General features: G+C 39.3%; 1 protein-coding gene across 9 annotated transcripts in view; it reads left to right on the top strand.

Annotated features, from left to right (window-relative positions):
• LOC128696182 (serine/threonine-protein phosphatase 2A 56 kDa regulatory subunit gamma isoform) overlaps positions 1-16,804 on the top strand; it is a 154,611-nt gene that overhangs the window by 48,622 nt on the left and 89,185 nt on the right. For 7 of the 9 annotated variants that reach the window (XR_011393269.1, XM_070094910.1, XM_070094908.1 and 4 more), the window contains 2 exons: positions 2,635-2,789; positions 7,476-7,606. Coding sequence is in view for 8 of the 9 variants with exons in the window: in XM_070094910.1 (XP_069951011.1) it covers positions 2,635-2,789; positions 7,476-7,606 (286 nt within the window). In the remaining variant the exon portion in view is untranslated. The remainder of the gene's footprint in view (positions 1-2,634; positions 2,790-7,475; positions 7,607-16,804) is intronic. The other 2 variants (XM_070094909.1, XM_070094906.1) reach the window with 1 other exon arrangement.

The raw sequence follows: 16,804 nt of genomic DNA, 5'->3' as shown, positions 1-16,804 counted from the left end.
TTGCAAACCTTTGCACTTTTTCTAATTTCCTGACATGCTTCGCCAGGTGTGGATTCCAAACTGGTGCTGCATACTCCAATGTGGGCCTGATGTACACGGTGTAGAGAGTCCTGAACGATTCCCTACTGAGATGTCAGAATGCTATTCTTAGGTTTGCTAGGTGCCCATATGCTGCAACAGTTACTTGCTTGATATGCGCCTCAGATGTGCTCGGTATTATACTCACCCCAAGATTGCTGTCCTTGAGTGAGATTTGTAGTCTTTGGCCCTCCTAAACTGTACTCTCTCTGTGGTCTTTGCACTTCCCCAATCTTCATGACTTCGCACTTAATGAGGTTGAACTCCAGGAGCCAGTTTCTGGACCAGGCCTGCAGCCTGTCCAGAAACTGGCTCCTGTAGTCCTGCCTGATCCTCCTCTGATTGAATTCTCATTAACTTCACATTGTCTGCATTCACATGCAGTAACAAACAGCAGAAATAGCACCAGTCCTAGGACTAACCCCTGTGTGCATATGTGCATGAGTGTGTGTGCATGTGCACATGTGTGTGCATGCATGTGTGTGTGTGTGTGTGTGTGTGTGTGTGTGTGTGTGTGTGTGTGTGTGTGAGCATGTACAGTCATCTATACTTGCAGCAGGGGTTGAGTCCTGTCTCCTGGCTCAGCCCCTCAGCCTGCCACTTGATTCACTCCTTCCTAACCTCATGGGTCCTATCATACCTGCTCTTCAAACTACTTCATCAAGATCATTCCACTTCCCAACTACTCTTGAGACCAAAGAAATATGTTCTTACATCGCTGTAGCTCATCTATCTTTAACTTTCAGCTGCATTCCCAAGCTCCTGTTTCTTGCCTCTCAAACAGCCTATTTCTGTCTACCCTATCAGTTTCCCTGAATATTTTGCATGCTATTATCATATCTCACTTGGTTCTTCTGTCCTGCAATTTCATTAGATTCAGTTCCATTAGCATCTACTTGTAGCATGAGCTACAAGTAGCTCATGCTACAGTTTCTTAACATGCTTTTTCAGGTGTGGATTCCATACTGGTGCTGTATACTCCAAGATGACCTGACTTTTGTTTAAATGGCTTGGAATGACTTTGTTGAGATTCCTGAAGGCTACTACTGTAAGGTATGCCAGATGAGCATTCCCTGCAGAGGTTATTTGGCTGATGTGAGCCTCTGGGGGTATACTATGGTCTTTCCCTAGTTCTTTCTCTTTGAGTGAAGTCTTTTCCTGAAGCCTATACTCTTTCTGGTCTTCTGGCTCCTTCATTGGTCTTCATAACCTTACATTTGCTGGGATTGAATTCAAGCAATCACTTAGCCAATCATTCTTACATAGCCAGTCAATCTTGCAATTTGTTCAAAGCCATTCGGAGTCTTTCTTTTTCCTCATCAGTTTTTATTCTCTTTATTAGTCTTACTTCACCAACACAGAGATGCATCCGATTCAGTCCCACTTGGAATATCTTTGTTCTTGTTTTGTATCTCTTCCTCCATTCACTGGAAGTCCCAGTGATCTGCCCTTTCCCTTTTCATTTCCCTAAAGGTCATGTTTTGAAATTACACTTGCTCTTTATTATTTCTTGTCATACTCCTGCAATGCACAAGAGATTCCCAGTTATCTGGAATGGGGTATGCTGCATCTTTTCCTGATTACATTTTCCAGGAGATACAGCTGCACTCAGTACTTTTATGGCAGAATTTTATGCACCTTTACTATAATTAAAATTGCTGCCTTGTCTGCTGTATCAGTCGTAATTTGCTCAGACTCTTAATTTAAGAGTTTCAGGTGGTTCAGGTCTCTCACACTTGTCATTTGCTTTCAGTGTTGGCTATGTCACATGTTCAGAGCAACTAATTTTGACTTCTCTTCAAGTTCTGGCAGTAAGTTTCAGTCAAACCACAGTTGGACTTCTGGCTATTACAGTTTTGGGGAACCATGCTTTTGCAACTGTGCATTAATCACACCATTCAATATCTATTGTCATCACAGAATAGTGCCAAGTACCATTATGGTAATTCACAGTTCTTACTAACAGTTCAACATTTTTTGATAGATTGCCTCATTTATCAGAAAACACACTATCTTTTCTTTTCAACTTTCTTTCATTACCCTGAAGTATTTACTCTGCCTTTCTCTGAAGGGTGCACTTTCATTTTGAATCTCTCCTTTGACCAATAACTGCGTTTTGTACTTCCAAATTCAACTTATGTCCTCCCTTTACCATGCAAGGCAGAATGGATCTTATAAGTAATATTTTGTGAAGGGATTCAGGGAAACTGGTTAGCCGAACTCGAGTCCTGGAGGTGGGAAGTTCAGTGCCTGCACTCTAATTGAGGGGTTTGGGATATTTGGTGTTCAGAGGGGCATCTGTGTCTCTGGGAAGACAGTGATAGTGTGAATGATGGTGAAAGTGTTTCTTTTTTGGGTCACCCTTCCTTGAAGGGAGACAGCCAGCGTGTTAAAAAACAAATAACTCTTGTTTCGTGGAGCAAGAAAGTTGTTTGCGCTGCACTTCGTAAACAAACTTGTATGAGTGACACTCCAGGATTTTTATTCCTTGTGATGGGAAAAACATTATCATTATATACAGAAAGTCTCCCATGACTTTACTTGGCTTTTCCGTAGGAGCAGAGTTCGACCCAGAGGAAGATGAGCCCACTCTCGAAGCTGCATGGCCTCATTTGCAATTGGTGTACGAGTTTTTCCTAAGATTTCTAGAAAGTCCAGACTTCCAGCCATCTGTTGCCAAACGTTTCATTGATCAGAAGTTTGTCCTGCAGGTGAGTTTATTTATATCTACTGTTCCATTTATATTGTATTCCTTATTACCAAACATACTAAATGTAAAAAGAGAAAAAAATTTGTTTTTTTCTTTTCCGGTCACTCTTCACTGGTGGGAGATGGTCTGTCTTAAAAAAAAAAAAAAGTTACTACAGTGCTCTTCTTTAAATTGTTTCTTTGTTTTGGGAAGGCCCTCTAAACACAATGTTCTATATTTTTTTGATACCAAATTGTAGCATCTTTGATATACCTTTGAAGAGTTTTGAGAATTTCACTACTCTTGGAGCCTGGCTATGGGCCATGCTCATCTGGTGCTTGCCTGGTCAACCAGGCTGTTGCTGCTGGAGGCCCACTGCCCTACATATTCATCACAGCCTGGTTGATCTAGCACCTGGTGAAGATACTTATCCAGTTTCCTCTGATATTTTCTGGTAAGATGTTGAATAGTCTGGGACCCCGAATATTGATATAGTGTTCCCTTGTTGTCCCCACTGCACCCCTGCTCTTCACTGGGTTTATTTTGCACTTCCTCCTATATCTCTCACTCCAGTATGTTATGGCAGTGTGCAGATTTGGAACCAGGCCCTCGAGTGCTTTCCGTGTATATATTATCATGTCTCTCTCCTCCACTCCAATGTGTACATGTTCAAGACTTAAAGGCATTCCCAGTAATTTAGGTGCTTTACTGGCTCGGTGTGAGCCGTAAATGATCTCTGTATTTGTTCCATCAATGCTATTTCTCCTGCTTTGAACGGGGTCATCAGCACTGAGCAATATTCTAAATGAGGGAGCACTAGCATTTTGAGGAATGTCACCATCAGCATTACTTCCCTTGTTTTGAAAGTTCTCAATACCCACCCCGTCATCTTCTTGGCTGTCGTGATCTTTGTCTTGTTATGTTCTTTAAAAGGAAGGTCAGCTGACAATTATTCCCAGGTCTTTTACATGTTCCTTTCATTTTATTTGGTGACCCTCTCAAGTTTTGTATATAGTGTTCCTTTTGAGTTCTTCATTCTTTCCATACCTAAGCAGCTGGAACTTATCACCATTGAACGTCATGTTGTTCTCCATTGCCCACTGGAAAACCCTGCTTATGTCTTCCTGTAATTTTTCAGTGTCCTCTACAGTAGTGACTTTCATGCTTATTAGCATTGAATTTTGTGGAATTTTCTTCATTGACTTAATTGTCCTCTAAAATAAAAAGATTTATTTTTGCTTATGTAAACAAAAACAAAAACTCAATTTTGTGTGGCATGGTACAGACTTTTACTGGTTATTTAACCATCTTCAATTCCAGTCAAATTGTGTGAGAAAAGTTTATGGCTAAGGCCTTGTGGATTAAATTGAAGTAACACTTTCACGTTGCTTAATTGCTTGTGATACACCTGTTCACAAAAGTGATTTATATGACTTAACCTTTATTTGCTCTTCCTGTTGTAAAACAGGCCACTGTTTTTGTTGTTGTTCTGTGGTCACTTATGTAACATACTGCATTAAGTTCAAATTTACCACTTAAATTTTTTGACAATGATCTCTTCTCTGTTTTTCCTTCATAATACTTCATAAAAATCATACTTGACTAACCTTTCATGTAGTATTGCATATACTCTTGCCATCTCGGTACATTAGGGTGACTGAAGAAATAATGTCAGTTTCACTGTTGTTCAAATTGAAGGAAGACATGCTGTATGTCTTGCTACACAAATGCTTGATTGGTGTTCCCATAAATCATGTTCATTGCACGAACTTCATTTCAAAGCAACAACAGAAATAGTATTGCTGGCGTAAAGTTACTGAAGGTTCATGAAGAATGCAAATAACTTGTTTTTTCCCTCACATTTAGGAAATACGTTAAAAAATATCTGCTCTGTTTGTCAGTAATTACGCACTTGCAAAAGAATCTATTCATAGTTTTGATTGCTTTTAACTTATAAAATGGGTTTTAATGGTTGAAATGTATTTATCTTGATTATAATTACATGCATTATTACAAGATAATTTATTATCCATGGTTTGTCTTGCTTTGTTAAGACTAACTTACAAAGTTGTTACCAAAACAAACCTAGGACAAGTAAGCTTTATATATTAATAGATGAGGTATATAGGAATAAATTATGATTTTTGCAAGTGTCATGCTACTTTATAGTATTGCTTATTATAAAAAAAAATAGCATTGTATAAGTTTGGGGACATTGTATACACACACAACTTTCTACTAAAATTACTAGTGGGACCTGGACCAAATGGTCAGATTGGAAGGATGGTCTTAATAGTTAAGAAAAAGCATTTTTTAAAAACTTAAGCAAAGTAAACATCGTTGAAATTATTAACTGTCCTTTCCAATGTCACATTTTAGGCATTTGAGTTTGAAGCATTTCACAGTGTTTGAGTAATTTGAGAAACACGCAAATAGTCAAAATTAATTTGGTTAAAGATCTCATTAAGCACAAAATCAGGGATCCAGACTAAACTGGTCTTCTGAATTTAGTTGTGTTACATGTTAGCAGGTTGGTTGTAATGAAGAGAAATATTAAAGGAATTAGACTAGATAGAAGAAAAATGTGACTACCTATGGCTGGAGCAATTCACAAGTTTGATACCTGTGGTACCATGAAACAAACTTGAAAATTTTGGTGTATGTTTAGGAAAATGCTAAAAAGAAAGAGTTTCAGAATATTCCAATAATGACATAGGTGTGGTAAGAGAGAGAACACTGCTGACTTCTGTACTACTGTGATGAGATGGTATAAAGTGAGCAAGTGGATTACATATCAAGCAAGACATTTATTAACCTAAAGCTGTTGTGGGCTACACCATTATTATGTGCTTTTCTGATGAGCTATATACTGTTGAGCTTAGTTGGGTAATATGCTTTTCAAACGTTTTTTTGTTTGTCCACACTATGATTAGTATTGTATTCATGGGGAAACACAAAATCCATAAGGGCTATACAGCATCTGGGGATTGGGAAGTAATGAGGTTTGATCTATGGAAGGGGAAGGCAGGTAAAATTTCTTTGGTTTCCTTACTATGAGCAAACAATTTGTGTTTCATACACTTATGCTTTATAAATGCCTAGGCTATACATGCTCCAGCATTTATTTTGTCCCTATTTCCTCTCACATCTCTACCTAATTATCATCTTCTATCATTGGCTTGTCTACCATTCAGACTTGCCTCGTATGTTATTCTTAACCCTTAAACTGTTCAAACGTAGATCTACGTTGACGTGCGTAGTGCTTCGAACGTAGATCTACGTCCGATTTTACATGCTTTCAAATGGAGAAAATCAAGGTTGGAGCGCTATGCACGTCAACGTAGATCTACGTTTGGACAGTTTAGGGGTTAAAATAACAGTTTCTTCAGTGTGGCCTTTCCCAGTTCATCTGCCTTTGTATGTCCACAATGCACTAATTCCAGTAGTTTGAACCATGTCCTCTTGAAATATTTGTATTTCCCCATCTCTACCCTTCACTATGCTTGTCAGTGCACTGTGACTCTGTCTGTTATTCACAATTCTCAGGTATTCAGGCAGCCTCTTCACTTTTATATAATTACCTCATGTTGAAATTCTAATGATACTACATTATTGTCTTAAGATATTTATTATGTAAAACTGTGACTGAGAGTACATTAATGGTTTACAATACTGACAAGTTGACGAATAAAACATAAGTGCAACACCTGGTTATCTTTATTATGAAGGTGTTCTACCAATCAGTAGCTTTTTCAATTCAGTACAGCTATACTGGCTCCAGTATATACATGTCCATCATCCTGCCTGTTTCACATTGATCAAGGCTAAAGGACTCAAGACCTATAAAAGCTGAATGACTGATTACTTCATCTTCCAGTGTGTTATCTCTGTATTGCATTAAAAAAATTGGTTGGCAGAATGTCTTCATCATAGAGATACTCAGGTGTTGCATATATCTTATTTGGCAGAGAGATGCCTTTGAATTAGTTAACTAATTCAGCTGTATACTATTGAATGTTCCTGGCAGGCAATGCCTGATGGTATTGTCCTTTCCCTTTTGCAACCTCTTCTCACTCAGCACTTCTGATTTTTATTATTTTCCCTCCATCTGCCTCTTTATATCCCCACCCAACTCTCTATTCCATCTCCTCCTTCCCATTCCATCTATGTTACTATTTTCCTCTGCCTCCTATTTCCTATTTTCCAGTATCTCGCTCCCCTCTCCCATCCCCTTGCTCCCTTTTCCATCTCTTCCATATAGTTGTCCTTTTGCCCCCCTCATTCCCTTTTATTCTCCTTTTCCCTGTTTATCTCTCCATTTCTCTTTTTACTCCCTTCTACTTAATCCCCTTTCTTTCTGTCTCCTCTTTCTATTCTTGCCCTCTCAAATGCACAGGGAATTGGATAATTATTTTTTTGTTATAATTTTGTATTCCAAACTGCCATATTGGCAGTTTGGAGGGATATGTTGTGTATCTTTTTATGTATATGCTTCTAAACTGTTGTATCCTGAGCACATCTGCAAAAACAGTGATAATGTGTGAGTGTGGTGAAAGTGTTGAATGATGATGAAAGTATTTTCTTTTTGGGGATTTTCTTTCTTTTTTGGGTCACCCTGCCTCGGTGGGAGACGGCTGACTTGTTAAAAAAAAAAAAATTGTATTCCATACCTGTTCATTATTTTTTGTTTCTCTTCTTTTTGTTACAGCTGTTAGAACTGTTTGATTCAGAAGACCCTAGGGAGAGAGATTTTCTCAAGACCACTTTACACAGAATATACGGCAAGTTTTTAGGGTTGAGGGCATTTATCCGCAAGCAGATCAACAATATATTTTACAAGTGAGTTACAGGAGTAGCAAATGTATATTCTTTTATACTGTCCTTAATAATTTCCTCTACACCATGAAGTCACCCTCACATCATTACCTACACCATCTCTCTGCCAAGTTGCATAGTTAAAGTTCTATATTATTTTTCTGTACATATTATAATAGAAGATTGTGTGGTTTTGCTCTAATAAAAAAAATTAAACTTTGTTTCTAAATAATACATGTATCTTGAAACCGTCCTTGCATCAACCTAAATTCTATGACGTGTACGTTTTTTTTTTTATACACAAGTAATTTTCCACCAGAGCAAAGAAGGAAAATAGAACCCCTGTATTCACGTATTCAGTTTCTGTGGTTTCAGTTATCTACGGTTTACTGTGGCCCAAAGATAACCCTTAATTTTGCTTAATAATGGACCCAGAGGTCAAAAGTAGTGATGGTGGCAGTTCTTTCAAGTCTAAGAGAAACCATGAAGTGCTTCCCATTAGTGAAAAGTGTTAATTCTCGACTTATTGTGCATAATTACTCAATAAACTTTATTTCAGGTATGTATGTAAATGAAAAACGACTGGTATATAGGGTTTGCCATTATCCGTAGTTTCAGGTATCCATGGTAGGTCTTGGAACGTATTCCCTGTGGATATGGGGGGACTACTGTGTGCTTACCATTGTACATAAATATGGCCATCACAATTCCAGTGATCCACCAAAATGCATTGTTTCATCCATCCTTCAGAATGCAGTCATTACTTCCTAACTCCAGGATTCATGTCTGGCTAACCTGTTTTCTTGAATCCCTACAGCCCATTTGCCTCCATTCTGATCTAACATGCTCATACATAAGAAAGAAGGAACACTGCAACAGGCCTACTGACCCATGCGGAGCAGGTCCATGCCCCCCTCCCCCCTAAATAGACCAATGACACCCATCCCCCCTGATTAGCCAAGTGACCCACCCAGTCTGATCATCTCCACTCAAGGATGTGAAGCGCTGCACCAGACCCAGCAGCACAAGCTAGTCAGGTCCAACTCACCCCTGCTGGAGTCTCAATTCCCTACCTTTCAAAACTTTCTCCATACTTTTCTTTCCAGTCTTTACTGTGATGTTCCCTAAACCTTCTTCCATGAACCAAAGATTTATGGACTGTCTGTCTGTCTATCCTACTCCATCCTTTCTGAATTATATGCCATTTTAACCACCCCAATGCCACTTCCTTAATTATGCCTTACTCTGATTTCATATATGAAATTTCTCTTGCTGCCAGCTTCCTTCTTGCTGTTGTATTAAAAGACCCTGCCTCACCCATTTAAAAGCATTGGTAAAATTGTACTGATATATCCGTTTTTTTTTTACCTCCAGTGATCAACTTTTTTCTTTCCACAGATGCCTGAGCATTCCAGATACCTTCTTACCCTCTCCAATCTATGAATCATCCATCTTTCATGCACCTCTCTGCCAACACATCCACTCCAAAATATCTAAATGCATTCATTTCTTCCACATTTTTCCCTTCCAATTTTTTATTCACTTATTCTTAGCCTGGGCTACATCTTGCTTAAATTCTCTTATTGTATTTGTATTTTTACTTGCAACTTCCTTTTTTTTTTTTTTTTTTTTTTTTTTAAACTTCCTTTTTTTTTTTTTTTTTTTTTTTTTTTTTTTTTTTCAGTAAAAAAAAATATCAGTAAATTCACACATCTCTTAAGGCCAGCTTTTACTGGGGATATCATACCTTTCTCTCCTGCATACCATAACTTGAGTCTCACTCATAAACTCCCTTAACATTACAACACCTGCCACATCTCTACACTCTATCACTTTTCTTTTTTTTTTCTCAGCAAGTTGGCCATCTCCCAACGAGGCAAGGTGACCCAGAAAGAAAGAAAGAAAAAATCCTCCAAAAGAAAATATTGTCATCATCATTCAACACTTTCACCTCACTCATACATAATCACTGTCTTTGCAGAGGCGCCCAGATACAATAGTTTAGAAGCATATACAGTGGACCCCCGAGTTTCGTGATTAATCCGTTCCAGAGAGTCTGCCAACTGGCGAAATTCACAATTGGCGAATCTATTTTCTCCATAAGAAGTAATGGAAACCCAATTAATCCGTTTCAGACAGCCAAAAGAATTAACAAAAAAATAATTTTTTTAAAGATTAAATATAGATTTACATACAGAAAACAATGACAAATAAATATAAAGCACTAATAAAATGGATAAATGAACATTTAGCATCACACTTAACCTTTATTGATTCTTGATTGTGTAGGAGGTAGGTAATTTATAAATAAGAAATATTTACATTTTAATTTATAAATAAGAAATATTTACATTTTAATTTATAAATAAGTAAGTTTATTCAGGTATACACAAATACAGTTACATACATAGATTATCATACATAGCAGCATATGTGTAAAGTACCCAGGATAACCCAAAAAATTCAAGAGTGACATATTTCCATTGGTGTCCTTTTATATTTACACTTATATTTACTTTTATACTTACACTTTTATATTTACACTTACCTTGGAGGAGATGTTAGTTTAATTAGTTAGTTTGATGAAGGAGATGTTGGCAGAGGTTTAGGGTGGTGGAAGATAGCAGGGCGGTGTATGTTCAGCGGTCCTATACTCATCCAACAACATTGGAGAGTTACTCTCATGTCGTTTTTCTATTGCTTACTCGCTTAACTTACTTGCTACACTCTTAATTCTACACTTGATCGCTGACTGGAGCTATAGCCTTTATCGATACCTGCTGCTTTAGTATCATACATATTGTAGAATCAATGCAGAAGGCACATTCTCCCCTCTCTCTTCCTCCTCTACTTTAGTACTTTTCTGTGAGTTTTTTCTTGAATTCTATCGTGTTTCTCACCTTCTTTACCAAAGGGCTGGCACTAGGAGCTTTCTTTGGGCCCATGGTGGCTTATTTAGCAGTTGCAAGCACAAAAAACAATGAATTATTATGAAATGTGTTGTATGAACCTGTGGGGTGATGGTCACATGCTGGTAAGCAATGGCACACTGAGTGTGAATAGTGCGGGAGACTGACTTTGTGTGTGCGCTGACGGGCAGACGCGTACAAGAAGGTCCAGTCATGAACCACGAAGCTAAATTTTGCCGAAAAAACTTGCCGAAAGTCAGATTTCACGAAAGTCACAGCCGCCGAACGGCGGGGGTCCACTGTAAAAACACACATAACATATCCCTCCAAACTGCCAATATCCCAAACCCCTCCGTTAAAGTTCAGGCATTATACTTCCCATTTCTAGTAGTCAAGTCTGGCTATATAAAAACAACCAGATTCCCTGAATCCCTTCACTAAATATTACCCTGCTCACACTCCAACAGCTTGTCATTCCCAAAAACCATTTGTCTCCATTCACTCCTATCTAACACGCTCATGCATGCTTGCATGAGCGTGTTAGGACAAAGTTCTTTGTCTCCACAGACTCCCAAGTGCACCGCTCACCCTTTTCCCCTCATCAGTTAATTGATTCACCTCATCTTTCATAGACCCATCTGCTGACACATCCACTCCCAAATATCTGAATACATTCACCTCCTCCATGCTCTCTCCCTCCAATCTGATATCCAATCTTTTGTCATTTAATCTTTTTGTTATCCTCATAACCTTACTCTTTCTTATATTCACTTTTAATTTTCTTCTTTTACATACCCTACCAAATTCATCCCCCAACCTCTGCAACTTCTTTTCAGAATCTCCCAAAAGCACAGTGTCATCAGCAAAAAGCAACTGTGACAACTCTCACTTGGTGTTTGATTCTTTATCTTTTAACTCCACACTTCTTGCTGATGACACTGTGCTCTTGGGAGATTCTGAAGAGAAGTTGCAGAGATTGGTGGATGAATTTGGTAGGGTGTGCAAAAGAAGAAAATTAAAGGTGAATACAGGAAAGAGTAAGGTTATGAGGATAACAAAAAGATTAGGTGATGAAAGATTGAATATCAGATTGGAGGGAGAGAGTATGGAGGAGGTGAATGTATTCAGATATTTGGGAGTGGACGTGTCAGCGGATGGGTCTATGAAAGATGAGGTGAATCATAGAATTGATGAAGGGAAAAGAGTGAGTGGTGCACTTAGGAGTCTGTGGAGACAAAGAACTTTGTCCTTGGAGGCAAAGAGGGGAATGTATGAGAGTATAGTTTTACCAACGCTCTTATATGGGTGTGAAGCATGGGTGATGAATGTTGCAGCGAAGAGAAGGCTGGAGGCAGTGGAGATGTCATGTCTGAGGGCAATGTGTGGTGTGAATATAATGCAGAGAATTCGTAGTTTGGAAGTTAGGAGGAGGTGCGGGATTACCAAAACTGTTGTCCAGAGGGCTGAGGAAGGGTTGTTGAGGTGGTTCGGACATGTAGAGAGAATGGAGCGAAACAGAATGACTTCAAGAGTGTATCAGTCTGTAGTGGAAGGAAGGCGGGGTAGGGGTCGGCCTAGGAAAAGTTGGAGAGAGGGGGTAAAGGAGGTTTTGTGTGCGAGGGGCTTGGACTTCCAGCAGGCATGCGTGAGCGTGTTTGATAGGAGTGAATGGAGACAAATGGTTTTTAATACTTGACGTGCTGTTGGAGTGTGAGCAAAGTAACATTTATGAAGGGGTTCAGGGAAACCGGCAGGCCGGACTTGAGTCCTGGAGATAAGAAGTACAGTGCCTGCACTCTGAAGGAGGGGTGTTAATGTTGCAGTTTAAAAACTGTAGTGTAAAGCACCCTTCTGGCAAGACAGTGATGGAGTGAATGATGGTGAAAGTTTTTATTTTTCGGGCCACCCTGCCTTGGTGGGAATCGGCCAGTGTGATAATAATAAAAATAACTTCTTGCCAAGACCCCCGCATTCACTTCTCTTACAACCCCATCTATAAATATATTGAACAACCATGGTGACATCACACATCCTTGTCTAAGGCCTACTTTTACTGGGAAATAATCTCCCTCTTTCCTACATACTCTAACGTGAGCATCACTGTCCTCGTAAAAACTCTTCACTGCTTTCAGTAAACTACTTCCTGTACTATACACCTTCAACATCTGCCACTCACCTTTTTTCTTTCATCAATTCTGTGGCTAACCTCATCCTTCGTAAACCCATCTGCTGACACTTCGACTCCCAAATATCTGAAAGCATTCACTTCTTACATACTCCCTCTCTCCAGTGTGATGTCCAATTTTTCTTTATCTAAATCGTTTTTGATACCCTCATCACCTTACTCTTATCTATGTTCACTTTCAACTTTCTACCTTTACACACCCTCCCAAACTCGTCCACTAACCTTTGTAACTTTTCTTTAGAATCTCCCATAAGCACAGTATCATCAACAAAAAGTAACTGTCTCAACTCACATTTTGTACTTGATTTCCCATAATTTAATCCTACTACTCTCCCCAACACCCTAGCATTTACTTCTTTCACAGTCCCATCTATAAATACGTATATTAAACAACCGTGGTGACATTGCACATCCCTGTCTAAGACCTACTTTTACCGGGAAGTAATCTCCCTCTCTCCTACACACCCTAACCTGAGCCTCACTATCCTCATAAAAACTCTTTACAGCATTTAGTAACTTACTACCTATTCCATATACAGTGGACCCCCAGTTCGCGATGCCGTCGGTTTCTGATAAATCCGGTATGCGATACATTCTAACGGAAAAATTTTGCCTCGGTTCCCATTAAAAAACCCGGTATACGAGTCATCCGAGACGTGTCCACGTGTGTGCCAGTGTTTACAAGCCAGCCAGTGTGCTCGCATCTAAGGATATATTCGGTACATTCCATATTATCAGTGTTTTTGGTGCTTGTTTCTGCAAAATAAGTCACCATGGGCCCCAAGAAAGCTTCTAGTGCCAACCCTTTAAGAAAAAGGGTGCTAATGACTATTGAAGTGAAGAAAGAGATAATTGCAAAGTACGAAAGTGGAGTGCGTGTGTCGGAGCTGGCCAGGTTGTATACAAAACCCCAATCAACCATCTCGACTATAGTGACCAGGAAAACGGCAATCAAGGAAGCTTTTGTTGCAAAAGGTGCAACTGTGATTACAAAACAGCGACCGCAAGTGTTAGAAGATGTTGAGAGACTGTTATTGGTGTGGATAAATGAAAAACGGATAGCAGGAGATAGCATCTCTGAAGTGATCATTTGTGAAAAGGCTAGGCAGTTGCATGACGATTTGGTAAAGAAATTGCCTGCAACTAGTGGTGATGTGAGTGAATTTAAGGCCAGAGAAGGTTGGTTTGAAACATTTAAGAATCATAGTGGCATACATAGTGTGATTAGGCAGGGTGAGGCTGCCAGTGACTCTCAAGCTGGTCCTAGTGGCATTAAAAGAAGAAGGGAAGTAACCCCGGAAAAGGACTTGCTACCTCAAGTCCTATTGGTAGGGGATTCCCCTTCTAAACATTAACAACTGCGACACTCTCCCCTCCTCCCATCCCATCAATCATCACCAGATCTTCATTAAAGGTAAGTGTCATGTATTCTATTGTTAGTAGAGTACATACTACAAACTGTACATGTCTTCTTCAGTTTGTGTGCATTGAACTTAATACAGTGGTCCCTCGCTTTTCGTAGTTCTCGGCAATCGTAAATTTCGCCAATCATAGGGGTATTTTCGTATAAGCATGGACTTGCTTTTCATAGGTTGACTCGCGAATAGTAGTTCGTCCGGGACACGTACGCACGGTGTGAGCTGGGGAGGCCTCCCTACCCAGCCAGTCTGGCATTGTTTACCAGTGAGTGAAGGTCCCCTCAAGTGCTCCTACGAAATATTTCATAATATTCCACTCATTTTAGTGCTTACAAGTACTAAATAAGCTACCATGGCTCCAAAGAAAGCTCCTAGTGCCAAGCCTGTGGTAAAGAAGGTGAGAAATATGTACAGTGACAAAGTCTTGGGCCATTTTAGGGAAGTGTTAAAGAGACGCCAGAAACAGAGCTCTCTCCACAGTTACTTTGCGAGACAGAACTAGAGTGACTCTCAAGGTGGTCCTAGTGGCATTAAGAAACAGAGAAGAGAAGCAACCCCAGAGAAGCAATTGGTACCTGAGGTGTTGCTGGAAGGGGATTCCCCTTCCAAACTGTAAACAATCCAATCTCTCTCCTCCTCCAGTCTCCCATACACTAAGAAGAATCTCCAATGCAGGTAAGTGTTATGCTGTTAATGTTTCATTCATCATTTCCCATTGTATTGTTTATGTACTACATGTATATTTCATGTAAAAAATTTTTTTGTTTTAATACTTCTGGGTGTCAGGAATGGATTAATTGTATTTTCATTATTTCTTATGGGGAAAATTGACTCGCAAATCGTAAATTTTGTTTATAGTAGCTCCTCCAGGAACGGATTAATTATGAAAAACGAGGGACCACTGTATTTCATGTGGTAAAAGTTTTTTTTTTCATACTTTTGGATGTCTTGCACGGATTAATTTGATTTCCATTATTTCTTATGGGGAAAATTCATTCGCTTTCCGATATTTTTGGCTTATGATGAGCTCTCAGGAACGGATTAATATCGCGAACTGGGGGTCCACTGTACTTGCAACATCTGCCACAGTGCTCCCCTATCCACTCTATCATGTGCCTTTTCTAAATCCATAAATGCAATGAAAACTTCCCTACCTTCATATAAATGCTGTTCACATATTTGCTTCAATGTAAACACTTGATCTACACATCTCCTACCCACTCTAAAGCCTGTCTTACCTCTTAATTCTTTCAATAATAACCCTACCGTACACTTTTCCTGGTATACTCAGTAAACTTATTCCCCTTATCATTTTTACAGTCTCTTTTGTGTCCCTTCCCTTTCTGTAAGGGAACTAAACATGCTCTCTGCCAATCCCTAGATACTTTCCCCTTTTCCATACATTTATTAAACAAAAATACCAACCACTCCAACACTATATCCCCCACTGCTTTTAACATTTCTGTCATGATCCCATCAGTTCCAGCTGCTTTACTCCCTTTCATTCTATGTAATGCCTCACACACCTCCCCCACCCTCACATCCTGCTCTTCTTCACTCCTGAAAGAGGAAATTTCCGCCTCCCTTTCTTCATCGACATTTAAAAGTTCCTCAAAATATTCGTGCCATCTACCCAGTACCTCCAGCTCCCCATCTACTAACTCCCCTACTCTGTTTTTAACTGACAAATCCATTCGTTCCCTAGGTTTTCTTAACTTGTTTATCTCGCTCCAAATTTTTTTTCTTATTTTCATCAAAATTTCTTGACAGTGCCTCTCCCATTCTATCATCTGCTCTCCTTTTGCACTCTCTCACCACTCTCTTCACCTTTCTTTTACTCTCCATATACTCTGCTTTTATAACACTTCTGCTTTGTAAAAACCTCTCATAAGCTACCTTTTTCTCTTTTATCACACCCTTTACTTCATCATTCCACTAATCACTCCTCTTTCCTCCTGCACCCACCCTACTATAGCCACAAACTTTTGCCCCACATTCTAATACTGCATTTTTAAAACTTTTCCAACCCTCTTCAACCCCCCACTAATTGTACTTGCACTAGCCCACCTTTCTGCCAATAGTTACTTATATCTCGCCCTAACTTCCTCCTCCCTTAGTTTATACACTTTCACCTCTCTCTTACTTGCTGTTGCCATTTTCCTTTTGTTCCATCTACCTCTTACTCTAACTGTAGCTACGACTAAATAATGGTCCGATATATCAGTTGCCCTTCTATAAACATGTATATAGTGAAGCCTACCCATCAACCTTTTATCCACCAATACATAATCTAACAAACTACTTTCATTATGTGCTGTATCATACCTTGTATACTTACTTATCCTCTTTTTTCATAAAATATGTATTACTTATTACCAAACCTTTCTACACATAGCTCAATTAAAGACTCCCCATTTTCATTTATCCCTGGCACCCCAGATTTACTTACTACTACCTCCACAACATTTTTACCCACTTTAGCATTGAGATCCCCAACCACAAGTACTCTCTCGCCAGGTTCAAAACTCCCCACACACTCGCTCAACATTTCCCAAAACCTCTCTCTCTCTCCTCTACACTTCTCTCTTCTCCAGGTGCATAAACACTTACTATAAGCCACTTCACATCCAACCCTTATTTTACTTCATATAATCCTTGAATTTATACATTTATATTCCCTCTTTTTCTGCCATAACTTATGCTTTAACGT

Source organism: Cherax quadricarinatus, chromosome 48, assembly GCF_038502225.1.
Source record: "Cherax quadricarinatus isolate ZL_2023a chromosome 48, ASM3850222v1, whole genome shotgun sequence".
Lineage (NCBI taxonomy): Eukaryota > Metazoa > Arthropoda > Malacostraca > Decapoda > Parastacidae > Cherax > Cherax quadricarinatus.
Note: the sequence above shows the minus strand (reverse complement) of the source record. Positions and strands in the feature narration are given on the sequence as shown.